We start from the raw sequence: 21,134 nt of genomic DNA on the forward strand, positions 1-21,134 counted from the left end.
GCTCTTATCAATGGGATTGCAGCAGTCAGGACATTTGCACTGAATTAACAGTCTTCCTCCACTCTACTCTGTGTGTTATTGGCGCCCCCTTTCTGCAGCCTGTCAGCACAACCACTGCTTTCTTCATACTGCAATGGCCCAAAACCCCTCTTACTGTACCAGCAGTCACATGAAATACTAATGAGTGGCGTAAACTGGCCAGTGAGATGTTAGTGTGCAGATGTGACCATTTCCTTTAGAAATAATAAAATACCATAAGATGATGCATGTTTGACGTGCTGCAAATTGTAATAAAATAAATTGTAATACCCCCCCCCCCTTTTTTTTTTCTCTCTGCAGTATGTGGCGTTGGCCTCGCTTTTCTTCATCCTCCTCTCCATCTCCACCTTCTGTCTGGAGACCCATGAAGCCTTCAACACCATCTACAACAAAACAGAGAACGTCACCGTTGGCAATGTGACGCATGAGGAGGTACGCTGAAATTTTAGTGAATTGGTTTTTTTTTTAAGTTTAGAGATGTTAATGCCACTCTACAGGACACTGCAGTGATCTATTGCTGTTCGATGGAGTTGGTTCATGAGACAGATTTACAAAAAATGAATGATCAAAAACACAAAGCCTAGGCAGAATAATCCTGGTTTATAGTCCCCAAAATGCTTGGTCCTATATTTCCCATGATGTAACATCCACCATAGTCGTATAAGACACTCCCTGCAACCTAAAAAACAGTGCAGCTCTATACTAGTAAACTGAAATTTCTATGTAAAAAATGGTGGAATGCCCCTATAGTAAGACATAACTTTAATTGTTAGGAGGTTACTCATGACATAAAGAAGAGTTTAGTGGTGTAATAGTTGCCTATGCTCAATAGAGAAGTGTCTAACAGGCTTATTAGACAGTACAGTTGTACAGGATGAGAGACGTGAAAGGTCTCTTTTATAAACCAATATTAAACTGGGTTTCATAGCTGATGCTGTTTCATCAGGATTTGTGGTCAGAAAGGGCAAGGACTTTTTGCTGGTACTATTTAGTGTGATCGATTTTTTAGATTTAAGCCTCAACTTTATAACGGACAGAAGGGCCCCACCTGAGGATCTGAGGCTGTGAGCTGGCTTATAAGGGATCAACATTTCTGTTATGTAGCTTGGGGCCAGACCCAAACAAGCTTTAAAAGTGATCAAAATCTTAAAATCAACTCTAAAACGAACAGAAAGCCAACGGAGGGAAGTGAGCATTGTGGTGATGCGATGTTGTCTTTTAAAACCCGGTTAGTTAGGATGACAATTATATGAGTTACAGCATTTTTTCGTTCCTTTTGTTTTAGAGAGCCGCATATTTCGAAGAACCCGACCCCCAAAAGCATCACAACAACTTTCTTTTTTTTGTCTGTTAAATGCGTCTGCGTCCCTTCACTAAATGAACATCCCCAAACATCATCCAGCCTAAATATTTATCTTTTGTGAATCCTAGGATGGTAAAGGGATGGCATGCCTTACTCTGCCTATAAAAGGCTTACCTTGACATTCTTACCGTAACCCTAACTAGTACCATTCCTCTTGCCAAAACCAAACCAATCCAACCAATGAAGGCAACAAATAGCCAATCATAGGTAGAGCAGGGTAGGTCATTCCTCTGCTATCCTAAGATTTGAAAATTTGCGTTGGGTACAGTTGGGTCCCCTCAAGCTGAGGTTGGGTATCCACAATCTATTATGTATAGTTTAAGAAGTAAGTTTTTGGTGAACATGGTATTGTGCCTCTGGGCATGTCCCTTGTAATGAATGAATAAATGAATGAGAAAAGGTATTTAGAATCTACTAACATCACTTTTATTTCTTCTTCTTTTCTGCAGATAGTGTATGAGGTAGTCACAGATGGCTGGCTGACATATGTGGAGGGTGTCTGCGTCATTTGGTTCACCATCGAGGTGATGGCGCGTGTTGTCTTCTGTCCTGACAAGGCAGAGTTCTTCCGCAGCGCCCTGAACATCATAGACTTTGTGGCCATCGTGCCCTTTTACCTGGAGGTGGCGCTGAGCGGCCTCTCCTCCAAAACAGCCAAAGACGTGCTGAGCTTCCTGCGTGTGGTGCGCTTTGTCCGTATCCTGCGTATATTCAAGCTAACCCGCCACTTTGTTGGTTTAAGGGTCCTGGGCCACACTCTGCGGGCTAGCACCAACGAGTTCCTGCTGCTCATCATCTTCCTGGCGCTGGGCGTCCTCATCTTTGCTACCATGATCTATTATGCGGAACGCATCGGTGCCGACCCAGATGATCCGACAGCTGCGGCTCACACCAACTTCAAGAACATCCCAATCGGGTTCTGGTGGGCTGTGGTGACCATGACCACACTGGGATACGGGGATATGTACCCTGAGACATGGTCAGGAATGCTGGTGGGTGCCCTCTGCGCCTTGGCTGGTGTGCTAACCATCGCCATGCCTGTGCCCGTCATCGTCAACAACTTCGGCATGTACTACTCCCTGGCCATGGCCAAGCAGAAGCTCCCCAAGAAGAGGAACAAGCACATCCCCCGAGCACCACAGCCCGGCAGCCCCAACTACTGCAAGCCAGATGCCCTTGCCATGGCAACCGCTTCGCCACACAGGCTGATGGGCAATGTGCTTGGGCCGGGCATGGTGGGATCTGGCAGCATGATGGGTACTGGAGACTGCCCACTGGCACAGGAGGAGATCATTGAGATCAACAGGGCAGGTGAGTGTTTGACCAGACCTGATATCATGTGTGCATGCTTAAAAGTTCATAGCATGTGAATGTGAAGGTCAAAAAAAGTATTTAAAACAACAACATTTTGTAAGTAAACTGAATGAAATATATTTAAGAATTTCTGCAAACAAAGAATCTGATTGTGGAGGGCAAAAAAAATGTCCAAATCTTTCACCTCTACAACACTGATTGTCTCTCTTTGTCCCAGGATCAAACCTTTTGATGGAGATTATCTCTCAATTTTCTTTTGGATTAAGTGATGACTTGTGTAGTCTATAAATTGTCATAAAATATTGAAAAATGCTGAATGCATAAAATGCATAGTCAAAGCCAGAAGTGACTTCTTCACAAAGTTCTTGCCTTGCCAACAGCTTGAAACCTACATTTATTAGTTAACAATTAACAATCAGACAAAAAGTTAAGCAGTATTTAAAGCTATAAACAGATTCTCAGCAGATGTTTTTGCTCAATAATTGACTGAAACAAATAATTATCAAGAGAGTTGCCTCCCTTCAAGCATTATGTGAATTGGTTAAAATTGTTTCAACACTAATTTAAATAGTGCTAGTAAAACAGATGTCTAAATCACTTATCTAATTTGAACCAATATCACATCTTGTCCCAAAACACATCAATTGAGCATCGTGAAAGTCACTCCAAAGGGTTTGGATGGCTGTGGTTGAGCCATAGAGGTTTAGGGATGTGTTTGTGTATTTGTGTGTATGGGCTTGGATGTTTTGTTGAACATGGCTTGCGTTGGTTTAGAAATGATTTGTTTTTGTATCAGATGACTCATCTTTTTCTTCTTGCTTTACGTTTTCTAAAGTTAGGCTTAATCCCAATACACCCCTTGTCCCTGCCACTTATAGCCCTTTCCCATCAAAATTAGTGCATACATGCAGGTTTTTCAACCATGGGTAAACCTGCTAAAACTGGGCTATAGACTGCATTCCCATTGCCAGTGACAGACCTCTAAACACAGTGCTGCAGCAAACGAGTGTGACTTTGTGTCAGCGTGTGTGTGTGTGTGTGTGTTTGTGGGTTGTTTTGTTGGTGTGTCTGTGTGACATCGTAGATGGACCGGAGAATGGGTAAACAGTAAAGAATGTGGCGCAGACTTGTTTGGATCAATGTTTGCGCTGCTTAGGGGTAGGAGAGAACAGTTAAGCAGTGGTGGTCCGTCATAGCATCTCGCTGATAAAGGAGCTGAAATTAGTGTGGTCATCTGAGTATCGCGTTTACATCAATGCTGATCATAGCTGGAGGTGATAAATTCCCTTGTCTATTGCTAAGCAGTATGCGAATGCCAATTGTACACTTAACCATTGAAAGAAACCCACATATATTTTCTTCTTAAAGTTTTAAAAAGTACGATAAGCAGTGTTCTCTTAGTTTATTTCTTTTCAATGTATTATGGTCATTATCTTTATAACAAACATTACAAAAAATACTAGTAGTATGCTAATGCCTCAGTGGCTAACTATCTAGCATGCTAAAGTGGCATTGTTATTGCTGATTTGTGCATGACAGTCACACATTTTGTTATATTTACATGGTGTATTCCCCCTTTGATGACATGTGATGCCCCAAATTTAACTAAAATCCAACAGCAAAATTGCTGCACTTTTGGCACTCCTTTAATATTAATGCAACCCGGCAGGGTAGAAGCATGGGTTGCTAATATTAGCCTATGGAGCAAAGCTAGTAATGCCTTGGAATGAAGCAATGTCCTTTTTTTATTTGATGACTTGGTTGATCAATCAATAGCATGAAACTAATGTTGTGGACGAATTAAAAGTGTCTAAATGTCAATCTGATAAATGACAATGTCATTGTGATAAAACCATTGTTGCCATAGTCATGTCTATTATGTAAACGCCATCAGTGACAATGATGATTTTAATGCCGTATCACAGTCTTGAAGAGTTATCCCATTTCATAGAAGATTTCAGCCATTGCCCCTTCTAACTGTTCTGAGAGGCAAACGTACATTCCAAAATAAGGGGTAGGGGTAAAAATTAGAAATGGCATTGGTCCTTAATCACTGGAGTGGCTTTAACAAAAATAGTTATATAAAAAGTTTGTTTTTTTTCACTTTCTCATCAAACAGATGACCAGAGGTCAGATTTCAAGCACTGAAGTAATGTGAGGAGTGTGTATCTAACAAGTTTTGAAGCTGTAAATAACTTGCTGATGTCCTCGTTCTTCCTAGAGAGGAGAACACTAAAATAGATTTTAATTTACGATGGGACGAGAGAGCTGAAAAAAAAGGCTTATTACATTTTCTCGAAAAATCCATCTCTTCCCTCTCACATCCGGATGCCGTACCACCAGGGCTGACATGTTCAGATAATCCTGGATTGGGTCTTTATAGATATACAGTATATTCTGCCTGTCGAAACATTGATCCAGGTCATCTCGTCTCTGCACTGCTGTTTTAATTGACATGTCCATCATCTGCACTGATGCACCAATGTGTGTGTGTGTGTGTGTGTGTGTGTGTGTGTGTGTGTGGCTGTTTGCTGCTTGTGGTGGAGTCGCAGTGTGTGCCTTTACAGGATTTAAGGTTTAGAACTATGAATAGCCCTGAGATTGGCTTGCCAGCACAGTGTCTGACAGCAAACTGACATGTAATCAGTGTGTGTGTGTGTGTGTGTGTGTGCGCGCGTGTGTTTGAGCACTTAAATACTTGCTTCTAAGTAAGCATTTGCACATGCATTATTACATACCATATGTTCCTACTCTTTGGTTCTGCGCGTTTTTACACCAAAGATGTGCAAAATGCAATTGAGCACATTGAAGGGATAGTTTGGATTTTTTGAAGTGGGGTTATATGGGGTACTTATCCATAGTAAGTGTATTACAAACAGTAGATGTCAGTCAGCATGCCCCCAGTGTGGAGAAGTCGGCTGGAGTCTGACACAGAAGCTAAGCAATGCACTGCTGTGGAGGGGTCAGCGACAAAATGGTGTTTTAGTCACCTTATAAAATCAGCTGTTAGTTGTGTCCCCTCTGGAAAGTACATTTGCATGTTTGTTTTTCTGGTTTGACTTTTTTTTTAGATGGCCAAAATACATTTTGGACATTGCTTTGCGTCTGTGTCTGCGCTCCTGCCACTTCTCCAAACTAAGGGCCATCCACTGTACACTACTATTACTACTACTAATGTTAATAATAATACCGTTTTGACCTGAATATAGGACGACCCTCATTATAGGATGATTCCCCCTTTTTCAAGCCTCATCTTGATTTTCTGAGGACCAAATCTTGTTTTAATAAAGAAAATTCTTTTTAATTCAAAACAATAAAACACAATGAAAGCAGCAAGGGGGTCTTTTGTTTTTAACTTTTAAATTAAACTTTTTAACTTTGAAATATTTTTTAAGAAATAAAATAAATAAATAAAAAAACATTAGGTTGTCAAATTTTAAATGAAATAAAAACCTGTATACCATATTCATTGTTGTAAATGAATGCTCATGGTAGGCTGATTTATATACCATGACAATCAAACAAACTGTAGTGTGTTTGGGGATTTTTTTTTAATCCTATATTCACTCACCTTCCTGTCAATCAATCAATCAATCAAGTGGCCAGTTTGCAGGCCGCTGTAAGCTTTTCTTTGACTGTTGGCCTTTTTCAGAGGGTCTTTTTCGGCTTTGTTTGGGATGGAAACCGTGTTTCTCCACCCTGACACTGTTGTCAGTTTTGATTGACAGCTCCTGTCATGAGGGGCACATTCAGGTTTCTGGTATCAGGTGCTACCTGTTGGTGTGGGGTGTTCTTGCAGAAGCAACATAACAATAAGAGCCAAACAGTAATGCAGAACTGAGACCAGACAAAATTTAAAGTAGAGTTTAATTAAGAGAAAAATAATTACAAAACAAAAATAACAATAACAACCAATACCACTAATAGTAAATGCAATTTGAAAAAATAAAAGCGGTAAACACAGAAATTATAGTACTAATAATACAATTAAACTAAAGAAAATTAAAGAAAAAGAATAAATTAAAATAGATGAATTAAAATAGACACACAGCTAACGGAAGCCAGATCGAACAGCATTTGCTCACATAAGCTGACTTTGGATACCTCATATAACCACATTTAAAAAAAATCCAAACTATCCCTTTAAGTCTGTATGAACAAATCGCAGCATCAGTGGCACAACTAAAAAATACCATCTGCACTTGCTTTTTTATCTCAACATGAACAAAATGCTTAAATATTAACTTTTATGAACTTTGATATCAAATCTTTGAAATCAGCTTTGATGAATATTGTCGGTAGGGAGAGCCAGAGAGTCCAAAACTTTTCAGGTGAACAACTGCGACACGATAAATGTCTTCCAGGACAGACTGTCTCTGTTCTCCCCACATTCAGTGTGTGGTTTCTGCGAGGGCGGGCTGCTCGCTCTGTCTTCTGATGGCTGTGTGGCCATTCAGGACAGCTAGAAAGCACAAACGCAAAACATTTCGGACATGGTCGACAACACGTCCAGTTTATTGTGTGGAGACCGTGTCCTGTGTGTGTGTGTGTTTGTGTGTGTCCACCCCTCTGGCCTGTATCTGTAACTGTTGAGCAGTAAATCATATCAGATTAGATTTGACAGCTGTGTTGACAGCTACAAACAGTTTCCCCTGTAGCCATCTCCCCTTTTGTGTATGTGTGTGTGTGTGTGTGTTTGTGTGTGCTTGTGTGTACAGTCCGCTATATGTTGTTTTCCCCTCCTTTGTTTAGCCTCTCGTTTAGTGCTGTTAAATGCTATGCGTGAGTGTGTGAAGCGTGTGTGAGGCGTGTGTGTGTGTGCAGCCTGCTCTGCTGCAGTGTGTTGGTCATGTGATCAGGATAGCTATCACAAGGCACTAACGTTCCTCTACCCCCCCCCTTCCCCCTCTCCTCTGTCGTTCCTTCATCCTCTCTTTTCCCCTTTTATTTTCTTTTTTACCTCCTAATCATTTTTTCCCTTTCCACTCCTCTTTCATCCCGTTTCTCCTTTTCTCATCTCTAAATCCCTTCTCCTTGTTTTCCTCTGACTCGCTCCTCACCACCTCCGCTCTTATCTCCCTTTTCCATTTTTATTGCTTTTATGCTCTCAACCTTACCTTCCCTCTTTCTCTCAATGGGTCCACCCCCTGCATCCTCCTCCTCCTCCTCTCTCCCGGCCATTAATCTTCTCTTCCTTTACATCCCCTCCTCCTCACTCTATCCCAACTTCCCCGCACTCCCTCTCTCTTTCCCGTCTCTCACACATACTCTGTTTGTTGTTGCTCTCTTCCCCATTTTCTCTCATTCTGACATCTTTTCTGTATCCTTTCCTCACTACCCTTCCTCTCTCATCCTCTCCTCCCATCTCCCTTTTTCTCACCTTTTCCCTTCTGTTTTCCTTGCTGTTTGTTTTTGCTTCCTTCCTTTTTCTATCTCAATTTGATATATTTTCTGTATCCTTTCTTCTCGATGTTTCCGCTTTTCTTTTCTCCCCTCTTCTTCTTTTTCTCCTCCCCATTTTTTATCTCCCTCGTTTTGATATCTGTTCTGTATCCCCTCCATGATACCTCACCTCTCTCCCTCTATCTCTTCTTTTTCTTCTCTCGCATCCTCTCCTCCCATTTCCTTTCCTCTTTTCCTCCTGACTATTCCACATTTCCTTTCGTTTTCTCCTCTGCTCTTTTCTCCTTTTTTGTTTCCTTGTTTTCCTCTCACTTTTCTGTACCACCCCCCCCTTCTTCTCTCTAATTCTCTCCTTCTATCCCCTTTCCTCTCCTTCTGTCTCTTCTCATCTCCTCTCCACATCTTTTTTTGTTTTCTCTCCTCTCCTCTTTTCTCCTCTCCACCCCACCCCCCTCTCTTTTCCCTCACCCTGGTATCTCTTCTGTACCCTTGTCTCTCTACGTTTGTTCTTCTCTTTTCCCGCTCTCTCCCCTTTTCTCTTCTTCCTTCCATATCTTTTTTGTTTTCCTCTGTATTGTTCTTCTTCTTATATCTTCTCTGTTTCTTATCTTCTTCTCTCCTCTCTCATGCTTTCCTCCCACCTCCTTTCCATTTCTATTTCCTTCTTATCATCTTCCCCCTTTATGCCCTCCACGTTTCCTCTCCTCTTTTTTTACCTTCTTCACAACAACTTTTTCTTCCTCTCTCCCTGCACCATTTCTCAATTTTCCTCCTCCTCCCCCGTCGCCTCCTCCCTGCTCCCCTTCCTATCGAATCCCCCCTCCCAGATTCCAAGCAGAATGGCGATGCGGCAGCTAATGCGGCGGCCCTGGCCAACGAGGACTGCCCCACCATCGACCAGGTCCTCGGGGACGAGCGCAGCCCGGCCACGGGGGGCCTCGGCTCCACCACCAGCCGCGAGCGCTACCCGCACGACCGGGCCTGCTTCCTGCTGAGCGCCGGGGAGTTCCAGCGCACGACGGACGGGAACGTTCGGAAAGGTAGGAGGGGGGAGGGGGGGAGGCGGAGGACAGAGGCTGGGGGAGGAGGGGGAGCGGGGTGGTACTTGAGCGACAGCAGCGGGCCGTCGCTCGATGCATGGTCCTAAACGGGGTGTGCTGAGAAGTGTGTCAAGTGTGCATAAACACCAACAATCACAGGAGCACACACGTGTCCAATTAAAAACATGCATACAGGTGGTGGACAAAATAATAGGAACACCTAATGCAGTCACAGACACACATGCTGATACAGTCTGTGCAAAGGAAGCACCCTACAGAGAAGCTAAAAAATACATAATAATAGGACATAAAAAGCACTCAAGATGTCTCTTTACTAAAACTGAGACACATAACACACATAACATGTGACACCCCCCCCCACATATCTCTGTGTGAGAGCCCAGCATCACCACAAGGCTCCCTCCCTTCACACCAACAACATGAAGCGCTCTCTCCTGCGGCACAAATAACAGTTTAATACAACAATTCCTCTCATTCACACCGTCAAACTCCAGCTGTAGTAGAACTCCTCCTTCATGCATTTCTCCTGCATCTGTACTGCAGAGCTCCTGCAGAGGCTGCTGCAGCACTGCCATGTGCGCTGCTGTTGAATAAACTGGATTGTACTCTAACACAAAGTATTCATGGCAAGTTGTTTTTTGTGAATTGTGGTCGAATAATGCTTTATTTAGACTCTGCAGATGATTCCTCACTGAGGTGGGTCAACAGCAACACCACATGCGGGGTTACATTCTGTGTGTCTGTTCCGTCTTCTATGTGTGTTCAACTGTGTACGTACAGCTAAACTGTTTCATTTCAAAGCACTTCCCTTATAGTGTTACTTGTTTGGTACAGAGAGGTATACAATGTGGATATGGAAAACATTTTTGACTGTCAACAAATCCCATGAAAAGGGGCACCCACAGCGGCCATGGTGTCAATTCCCTTTCACACTTAAGCTGTCCTATTGAATAAAGGCAAAAAGCCCCAAAAATAATCTAAAAAAAAAAACCAACAAAAAAAACATGAATAGTAGGGCGTGACTGATACGAATTTCTTTGGTGCTGATACCAATATTAGGGAGTTAAAAATCCCAACACAGATATTTCGGCCGATAACAATTTTTTAATAAAAAAAAATAAAATAAAATCATAACTTTTTTGGATCCCTCAAACAAAATTAAAGGCAGAACATTTTACTGTTTTACAATGCTTTTTCAAAAATGAGTGCAGGAATTTTTTTTTATTGTAAACAAATAAATAAAGCAGCATATAAACAATTCTAACATAACATTCTTTTTACAGGCCCTCTTTGGTTTTTTGGCTTTTTCATAATAAAGAACTATAATGACATGACAAATTGATGTGCAAAATTGCAGAAAAAACAAAAGAAGATTATCATCAGTAGTTTGCTCATATTAGCTAAAATCCTAAATGCTTTCCTGGTATCAGGTGGCCTCATGAATTGAGACTTTTGTTGTGAACGTGTGATGATGTTATTACCGCATAACCTCATAGAGGAGGGTTTGGGCTGGATGAAGGTCAACAAATGGCATGAGAAGACATACTGACAAGTTTTCAATGAGTCCCTGGGATCAGTGTTGGACTCGTTTGTCATGAAGTGTAATTTATTGCTCATTAATAGTTACTCCTCAAAAGTAATGGTATAACTTATTACACTGTGAAATCTGACAAGGCGAATTTCCTGAAAAAAAATGCGGAGAGAAAAAAAAGTTACTGAAAAAAATCTAATTTAGCCACAGTTTCATAAACTCCACTCATTCACCAGGTGTAAGCATTCTGTTGAATGCCATTTCTGAAACCCATGAAAAACACTGTGAGATCTGACAAGTTGATTTTTCTTTGAAAAAAAAGGAAACCAATTGAATTAAAAAATGCAAGTAACAATAACTAATCATTTTAATTTATATTAACTTTATATCTAATTGTTATGCTTACTTAAAATTTAGTCATATTTACTTAATTTTGTGAATTTGTTGCAACTTAAATGATGTTTAATTATATCAACACGTGTGTTTTAGCAGCTTCAGTTCACCACGTTTATTGTGCTGTATATCTGTCGTCTGCTGGTTGCAAGCAAATATTTTTGTTTTCTTAAACAGGTTAACAAAACAGAACACACAGATATCCTAACTTCATCATTGGCTCAGTTCTCTTTGTCATGATCAAGTTGACTAACTTGATTAACTGAAGTTTCTAACACTGAGAAATAACAAGGTCATTCCACTTGTCATTTTTAAGTTGCAGCAACTTCTCAAAATTAACTTCACAATTAAATTTTAAGTAAACTCCAATTAGTTATAAAGTATACATATATTCAGATTTATAACTTACTTTCCTTTTTCAAGGTAATCAGTTTCCAAGGTTATTTTAAGTGAGATCAACTTTTCAGATTTTACAGTAATTTGTTACACTACTCATGTTATTATTTTTCCGTTACACCTCACAAAAATGGTAATTGGGTCCTTTCTCCTCAAAATTCAGGCTTCATTTGTGCACGTCTGTGTGAATGTAAGTTTAATCTCCAGAAAGCGCAGCTAAGGCTTCATAGCTTGCACATCGTTTTTTACTTTCTGTTGCCTTTGACCAGCATTTTCCCAAAAATCTGACAGATAGATTGAGTTTGTGTATGAAATCATTTTAGCATCATTTAGGTATCATTTTAGCAATGTTTTATCCACCATACATCCTGAAGAACGTCTGGGGGGAATATATTCAAATCTGGTGCAAAGTCCAAGTGGACTCAGTGTTGAAAAAAAATCCAATTTGATTATCAAAGGTCGAAGTCGATGTGACCTTGATTTTTTTTTTTTCAAATTTGGTCCAAACATCCATTTGAACACAACAATAACCTGATCTCATGTGTCCACCTTGAAACTGTGCTGATTGCAGAGATCGTCTGTGCTGCCAGGGGGAAGATGAGTGTGAAACATCCGCTGTTTAGAATTTGTAGCTCCTTTGCAGCAACATCCATATTTGAGCCTGCTGTCTTTTGTTAATAGCTCTTAAAATGCATCTGGAAGCAGCACAAGTAAAACCGTTGTCAATCCAGGTTCCAAAGGGTTAACACAATTTAAAAAAGAAAAACGTATTATGTACGGACCTCAACTGCATTATGATTAACGCATTAACACCGACAGCCCCAGTGATAATCCATAAAATTTTTATTAGCTACTGTATTAATTTAAGTTCAACAAAACAGGAGCAACACTGGTGGATAACTCATATGGCACAACATAATTATATCGCAATTTTCCTTATTTTGAACATCGAGGAAAGCCAAAATGGTAATTTATAATAAAATATTATTTACACAGCCCTGCACATAATACTTGTTCATAGGATGCAGTCATAGTTAACTCTGGTGTTTTCATGGGATTTGATTGACGATAATAAGAATATAAAATATCTCCAGTATTACCAATTACCATCATGTGCTGACTTGCAGTGTCAGAATGTTGAAATGTTTGTGTCTGGATGTGTTGTTTTGAAATGAAACTCGTTGTGTTTAAATGTTCAGTGTTTTGAATCTGATCTGGCAGAACAGTCCGATCAGATGAGTGTCACTATTTATTCTTTCTTCTGCTTTTGACATCCCATTTTCCTTCACCTTTTTCTCTTATTGCTTCTCCTTTTTCCTGTTTTCCTGCCTCATCCTTGTTTCATTTTTCCCCTCCATGTTCCTGCTATCATCCTACCCACTGACACCTTCTCCCGCTAACCTTTTTATTCAACACCCTATACACTCCTCTAAACACTCCCAACATGCTATTTCCCCTGACTTGCTCACACAAACACACAACGAAATTCACACAAAGATTGCTCAGAGTCCAGCAGTGTGACCTCCTCCCTGGGAGAGGAGTGGTTCAAGCCGGAGGGCCCTCTGCTCCAGCAGGAGCTCAGTGTTCACTCCACCTCCTCTTGGATCAAACCGTAGAAACACGGAGGTAACACTTCCACACAGTCAGTAATACAGCTTCAACTCACTGACAAACCAATGATTCCATTAGAGCCAGCTTGATTAGAGGCGGCTGGGTCAGACTTGTTTGGGAGTGTATTTAAACTGATTAGAGGAGATTACATTAAACTCAAATGGGTTTGACTAAATGACACTAGATTAGATTCAGACTAAAATAGATTTATAGGGTAACCTTTATAAAAAAAAAATTCACCTGGACCCTATTTTGCAATGTTTTGCATCTAAGTGACTAACGGGAGCAACAATTTTTGATACTGGTTAAGTACTGAGTGAGGCTACTGAAGCCACAGTGGCTAAATAGCCTGCGTGCAAATGAGCACCGCCAATGTACGTCCACTAACAGAGACAAAGTAAAACTTACAAAAGCTGTCTTGGTTTGTATTTCCACTGTTAGAACAAAAAACAACTCTGGTTCGGTCAAAGTAAAACCTTAACTCTATACACGCTTAAATGACTGTTTATGTACATGGAGTTTGGTGGGTTTGGTGACAACGATTTTGTGACCGTTTCTTGTTCAACAATCTTGTGTTTTATTTATTATAGTGTTTTTATTTAATGATCAGCGAGACCTGAATTCTTCTTTTCGTTCTTTTCATGCACTGTATGGCTGGAGTGACAATAAATGGTGGACCTCTGTTGGGATTGTTACATAATTTTGTCCCTTAACACTTAAAATAACAATCTGAGCCTGTCAGTGGCAAAACCAAACACTTTTAGTTGCCATAATTTGGGGGTGCACTATTGCCAGCAAGTATTATATTACATTTCAAAAATTTGATTTAAAAAATTGTTGTTCCCAATAGTCGCCTACACACAAAAACATGGATAAATATAACACAGGTTGAAAAATACCAAAGTTACCCTTTAAAGCAGACTAGATTACATTCAACTAGACTAGATTCAGTTAGACCAGATAAAACTAGATTATAATAATTTAGATTACATTTAACCTGATTTAATTAGACTAGACTAAACTACATTGCATTAGGCTATATTAGACTAGATCAGACTATATTAGATTATAATAAAGTCGGATAAGATTAGAACAGATGAGAACAGACTAGATTAAATTTGCATAGTTTAGACTGCACTAAAATAGGTCAAATTAATATAAACTACATTAGATGAGTATAGATTAGAAAAGACCATACAATAGGTAAAGCTAAGACTAAAGCACACAGCACATGTGCACAGTAAAATATGACAGTAAAGTGGAGGATTAAAAATAAATTAGATTTTTTTAAAAAAAAAAAAGAACAATCAAGTGAAAAAGTAAAGAAAACAAGAGTTTCAACCTCATAAAGAATATTAACATCAGGACAGACAATATGAAGCCTCACAACAGACAACACACACACACACACACACACACACACACACACACACACACACACACACACACACATGATAGGCTTTTTATATTGTTACAACTTCCACACACACACATACATACAAACACACACACTGGTTGAATGTATAAGGTGCATGCAGGTTGCTTGTTATTGTAAAGCTTTTAAGTGTGGTTCAGCATCATATGATGAATAATAGTGGTGTGTAGGGAGGGGGGCATATGCGTGGTGTGTGTGTGCATGCATGTGTGTGAATATATTTGTTGTCCATACACAGCCAAAGGCTTGACCCAAGCATCAACTTGTCTGTTTTAATTGGGCCACAAAGGATTTATATCAAACAAATTAATGTAGCATAAAGCTAATTATACGCACAATCCATACTACAGAACATCTCTTTGCACAGACAGTACAAACAACATACATATATATACAGGTAAAGTATATGGAGTTATATTTGTGGTTCAATTTTGTGCACGCAATGGGACATTTTGGTAATGTCAGAACATTACTTTTTATAGGCATGATTTTGGAGAGAATGATCATTTTCACTTTTAACATCTTATTATTTATAAAGATTCATAAAAGTATGTATAAATGTAATCAAAACTGTGTGAATTAGTGATGTGCACCTGCTCCATCCAGCTACCAATCTCTCCCTCAGGACCCCCATGGCCCTGGATACACTGCCATTCAAAACGGCAAAACATCATTATGACTGACTATATGTAGCACATCCTGGCTGACAGCTGAGTTAGCTGTTAGCATAGGAGCCACTCACTCACCTACTTGCCCTCTGGAAGTCACCACATCATCAAACTGCTAGAACCAAATATTTGGCATGGATATATTCCAAACGATTTCTGCACTGAATCAACGCTGTACCTGGGGTGTAGGCTATGCGTAAATGCCAACTTTAACACGTTTCCATTAACACGCCAATGCGCAAATTGAAATTGTGAATATAAAATAAACCTCATCGAAACGAGTCAATTTCAAGAAAAAAAAACCTTATTGCAAAAAAAATGTTTTAAAATTTACACTCACATGAAATGATATTTCAAGTGAATCCAAAAAGCCATATTTTGCAGAACTGCAATGGAAACACTTTTTTTTGGCTTTTATAGATCACATGATGCTAACTATGTGCTTGTCAGTAGAAATTGGCTCCCTCATGATGCAGCAGGACCTACAAGAGGTGTTATTGCATTGCAAACTCTTCAAAAGTTGAGCAAATAATCCAGAAGTTTTGAATCAACAATTCCCCTGTGAAATCGTGGACTATCACCTCCCAGAAATCCTTCATACGTAGCTGCTCCCACTTATAAGGGGCTCGCATTTCCATTATCGCTCCATAACACGCCTATGTTGCATTTGATTGGAAATAATGACGGCTCATGTGAAAATACTTAAGTTTTAAACTACTTAAGTTTTGCCCAAATGTGACCACATGTTGCAGCAATACACTTTTGAAAACTAATAACCATATCCCTTGCTGGAAACAAAATCAAAAACCTTTAAAATCTTATGTGAATTTGCCTGGCTTGATATGAGTTGAGGAAATGTCCACTAGCATCTAGGCTCATTTATGCAACAAGAATGTTGTAGGCCTATGCCTTTGACGATACTAAACTCAGTATCGTCAGCAGCACTAACGCAGCTTGGTAGTCCGCCATTGTTGTTATTGTTGTCCTTCTACTTGTGCATGACTGTTTGTCTGAATCGTAATGCACAAAGTGTAGCTGTGATGTTACCGTTGCATTGCAAGTTTACACGGCAACAGAAGGGGTGGCTTTTTTAATAATTACACTCTGGAACCCGACTTTACAAGTTTATGTTTTCAGGCCCAAAAGGCCATTGTTGTGTGAATGAAAGGCCAGATCTCAACTAAAGTTAAACGTTTCATGCAAGAACTGTTGCTGTGTAACCAGCCCCTTAATAAGCTTGCAGGCAAGCTTGAGAGTGCACAAAACAGAGTAACTGAGAGGAGCTGTGGGTAATAATTAACATGCAAATAAATGTTTTTTGTTTTTTTCAAGTTCAATTATTCTTGCATGATGATTTCTCCATTATGTGCTTGCAAAAATTACTTTTCACTGCCCATGTCCCATCTCCTGCTCAGAAACGTGACACAAATATAATGTCATAGTTACACATTATGTTCGATGTGAAGGCAGACTATAGACTATAGGCTGATAAGTGAGTTTTACTGATCATAAACAACGTCAGCTGACAAAGTAGCCAAATCGCTGCAACAGGAATCATTGTTCAGTAAACACACAAACACACACACACACACACACACACACATCCTTGCACTGCTTACCCAACTGCTCACACTCAGTCTGCGAGTATGACTGTGTGATTAAATGCACGCGTCTATGTACTGATTATTAGTGTGCGTGTGTGTGTGTGTGTGTGTGTGTGTGTGTGTGTGTGTGTGAGAGAGAGAGAGAGAGAGAGAGAGAGAGAGAGAGAGATATGGCCTCCCTCTTTACACCTCCAGTATGTTGTAACCACCAGGGTGAGCAGGTCCCGGGGTCAGAGTGGGTGTAAAGGTTAAAGTTCACAGTGCGGGTACATGTGTGATGCGTGCTGTTGCTGTTGTTGTTATTTTGTTGTTGTTGTGTTACTGTCTCCCTCCCCAGGTTGTGTCAGGTCATGCGTTTGTACGTTGGCTCTTGTTGGTCTGTGTTACACTATCCATCTGTCTGTCTGTCTGTTTCTCTATTTTTTTTCTTTGTTTGTTTCTGTCTGTGTGTCCGTCCTTTTTCTGTGTGTGTCTGTATTCCGTGTGTAGCTGTCTTCCCCTCTTCCTGCTCCTCCTCTTCCTCCTCCTTCTCCTCCTCTCACCCAGTCTCTTCTCACTCTGGTACTTACAGATAGGGGGCATCATGTTTCCCCCTCCCTGAAAGCACTTTGGCTCCAAAAGTCAGTCTGGTTCCAAATGGGCCAAGGAGCTCTTATTCCCAGACTGCTTTTGGGGAGCGGGTGCCTGGTCTTTCCATACTTTGCGTTATGATACTTTGATTTGCACACTTTACAGTGCAATAATGACTTATTGTCATATTGACATCAATCAACTATTATATTATTGGGAATTAAAAACAAGTATTTTGCATGAAAATACTTAGTTTTTTTACAAAATAATTTAACAAAAGTATAAAAAAAAATAGAAATAGAGTAATAAATGGTAATTCAGTTAAACGTGTTATGAAATGGGTGCCAGAGTGAAAGCGACTGCTGCGCACCGGTTGGCTCCTTGCCCGGCCAGGCCAGTGAGAGCTGGTTGCTGATTGGTTGGTTGGTCGGTTTCCTCTGTCCTCTTCTCTGGAACTGAGCTCAGGTCAGTTTTTACAGCTCAGCCAACAGAGAGCACTGTTTGTTTGTTTTTTACAGCAGACTTGGCTCCAACCATTGCATCAGGCCCTGGGCTGATTGGATCTTTCAGGGAACAATTTTGATTATTTACAGAAAAAAAAGTTCCCAATTGCACTTTAAAATGAAAAAAAAGTGTCTTTTGCAGCTGAGCCGTGTCTACTCTCTCTCAGGCTGGGCTTAAACACTGACTGCTGTAGTGCTTCGAAGGTCTACGTAAGCTAACAAGACAGCTAAAGTTAGCATTTCTAGTACAAAAAACACCAAAGATCTATCAGGTTGTTTGACAGAGCAGCAGATAGATGAGCAGGGAGAAAGAAAGACAGACAAAACTGTATCCCAAAAAGACACACACACACATCCAGGTAAGTATTGGAACAACGCTGAAGGGCTGTGGTGGCAAGCATAGTGGTGGCACTGTTTGCTGTGCTGTGATGGCCTCTTACTGTACTGTAACTTTCTTCGCTTTATGCTAAAAGCTTCGAATGCACTCGAAAAATATGAGCTGACTACCTCTGGGAAAAAATGTTCTTATTGTAACTGGTCAGGTTTCTTGGCAAGATCAATCGAGCACACCTCAAGAGTTCACTCACATTTAAAAATGGTTGCCAGACTTTTGCTTTTAAAAATGCCACCAGGGCTCTCTTCCAATCCTTCTACGACACTCCTCTTTCCTTCCTCCCTTCCTCTCGCTGACATTATTGCAGATCATGCTGTACTTAGACAGGATTAATTACAGATCTGAATGACATTGCTGTCACTGTAACCCAACTCGAACAGATCTATGGTTGCGGTGGGCGGGAAGAACGAAAGACTTGAGCATTTTGGAGGCATTCTGAAAGGAAAGCATCGCATTGAAATGCTGTTTTTTCCCCCTTCTCTGCAACGTGTTTGCTCCTTTTCTTCCGCTTTTTTTCCTGGCTCTTGTTCCTTGCAAGCAATAAGGCAGGGGCGCAAGCTGCTTCTTCTAGTTCAAAAATGCTGAAGTAAGAACGATATAACTGACTGCACTATAACAGAAATCCTGATTAATGCAAATCTCTTCAACATCTACCTTTGCTTCGCCCCTGCCATAGGGAGTCCTGTGGTTTGTAGCTTGGTCATGGTTTAATTTTATGAAATGCAATGCTTTGACCTTTTGGTGATCCTGGCTCAAGGGCACAAGTCACAGGAGGTCAAACAATTAGAAAGACCTCTCTTGCTCTTACTCTCCAGCTTGTCTAATTATATATCTGAGGCTTAGGCCATCTGTCTTTGCTTATCTATCTATTTATCAATCTGTCTATCTATCTATCTATCTATCTATTTATCTATCTATCTATCTAAATGTTTTCATGCAACGGTTTGTGTGATATCTTGCAAAAATGCACATACAATAGTTTATATGATATCCAACAAATTACCATCCAGCGAAATACATTACACACTTTACATGAAATTACCTTGTTTAGGTTTAGGCAAGTAAAGTTACCTTGGTTAAGGTTAGAAAAAGAAACATGTCTGGGTGTCTTCAAATTACCAGAAGTAAACTTATGTAAGTTGCACATTCAATGTAAATTTATATAGGTTAGGTTTCAGCAACTATAGTTACTTCGAGTAGGTTTAGGAAAAGAAACCTGGTGACAACATACCTTAAAATGACTCAGAGTTCTCTGGTTTCACACAATTCCAAACACTCCTGGGAAAATATGTTTTTGGACCCATCGGTCACTCCAGCCTGCATCCTACTACTTTTTTTTTCACTCCCATCAATGCATTGGTCCCTTAAGTCTTCTGAACTTTGTGGACTGTACACAAATTACTAGCTAATGATTATGCAATATATGAGACTTGTGTCACATTACTTTTCGTAGGTATTCATCTTGACAGTGTATTAGAACAGCCCGTCTATCTTTCTATATATGGAACACGTCCTCATAGAACGGTTCATATGATAGCTTCCAAAAATTCATATACAAGGTTTGGAATATATGGAATTGGTAAATTAGTGCCCCACAAATGAGGTTACGTACTTAATGTAAATTTAAACAGTTAACGTAAATTTACATTATGTTACCTGTTACCTGCGTCCTTATGCAGATGACTCCCTTGTTTACTCCCATCAGCGCATTGGTCATCTGATTGCAGCTTTCTAGATTATTTGGGTTATACGCAAATGACTGGATCCTGATTACGTGATATACAAATTATGGTGTATTACTTTTTATAGGTATGACAACAGCCTGGTCTATCTATCTATCTATCTGTCTGTCTATCTGTCTATCTATCTATCTGTCTATCTATCTTATTTACTCTTGTCATAGGTCACATGATCACAGTCTTCCCAATTAGATGGGTAATCCACAAATTACTAGCTCATAATTATGCGATATAGCCTACATATTAATTATTGTGCATTACTTTTCGTAGGAATACGTACAAACAGTGCATGAAAACACCCTGATCTATCTATCTATCTATATTTTAGTGTTGGAAATGTGCTGATGTCTTTAAAATGAATTTTTTCACCTCATTGATGATAGTTATTAGTTAATTCTCTGTTCAGTATGTTACTTTTAAACTTTTATGTTTGTACGTCATGTTTATTTTATCAGTGTTAATCATTCTGTCTTACTTTCCCATTCTTCGATCGTTACCCCACCATCCCTCCACTCTCTTTTCTTCCTGCTCCCTCACTTTCTCCTTATCTCCCTGCTGTTGCTACGGAAACAGTGGACAGGGGAATTCTGGGACTTGGTGCGGCAAAGCATTTTGGGTCAAGGCTTGGTGTTTGATTGCTTTATTGATTCATATTGATACAGTGTGCTGCATTTTATGAACCATGCAGTGAAGCCAAGGGAAACAAATGGTGGTGCAATTAAACCTTTTGTGAGGTAAATCATGCCAATGCGTAATGGGTGTTATCTAAACCAAAAAAAGGAAAGAAAAGTGCCAAACAACACTTAATGGATGACAAGAAAAATATGTGATAGCTCATAATTGTAAAGCCAAGATTTAACATATTAACTGTTGGTATTATATGTAAAGTTGTTGATCATAAACAGTAAAACTGATACCAATACTTATGTTTAGTTATGTCTGCATTTTATAAAGACAGGCAAGATCTTTTTGCTTGCAACAGGGAAGTAAGAATCAAAATAAATCATGATGCAGAAAAGTAACTTTTGCACTACCTTGGGCAAACTTGGTCTGCTGTCAAAATTTTTACCAATATATTTTTTAAATGGAAAGTTAGCTGCAAGCGTACAC

General features: G+C 39.9%; 1 protein-coding gene across 2 annotated transcripts in view; it reads left to right on the plus strand.

The window, feature by feature from the left end:
- Positions 1-21,134, plus strand: part of LOC121957289 (potassium voltage-gated channel subfamily C member 1-like) — an 87,620-nt gene that overhangs the window by 42,294 nt on the left and 24,192 nt on the right. For both annotated transcript variants that reach the window (XM_042505848.1, XM_042505849.1), the window contains exons 2-4: positions 340-471; positions 1,852-2,713; positions 8,947-9,159. In XM_042505848.1, the coding sequence (XP_042361782.1) occupies positions 340-471; positions 1,852-2,713; positions 8,947-9,159 (1,207 nt within the window). The remainder of the gene's footprint in view (positions 1-339; positions 472-1,851; positions 2,714-8,946; positions 9,160-21,134) is intronic.

This window comes from Plectropomus leopardus, chromosome 17 (genome assembly GCF_008729295.1).
Source record: "Plectropomus leopardus isolate mb chromosome 17, YSFRI_Pleo_2.0, whole genome shotgun sequence".
Lineage (NCBI taxonomy): Eukaryota > Metazoa > Chordata > Actinopteri > Perciformes > Serranidae > Plectropomus > Plectropomus leopardus.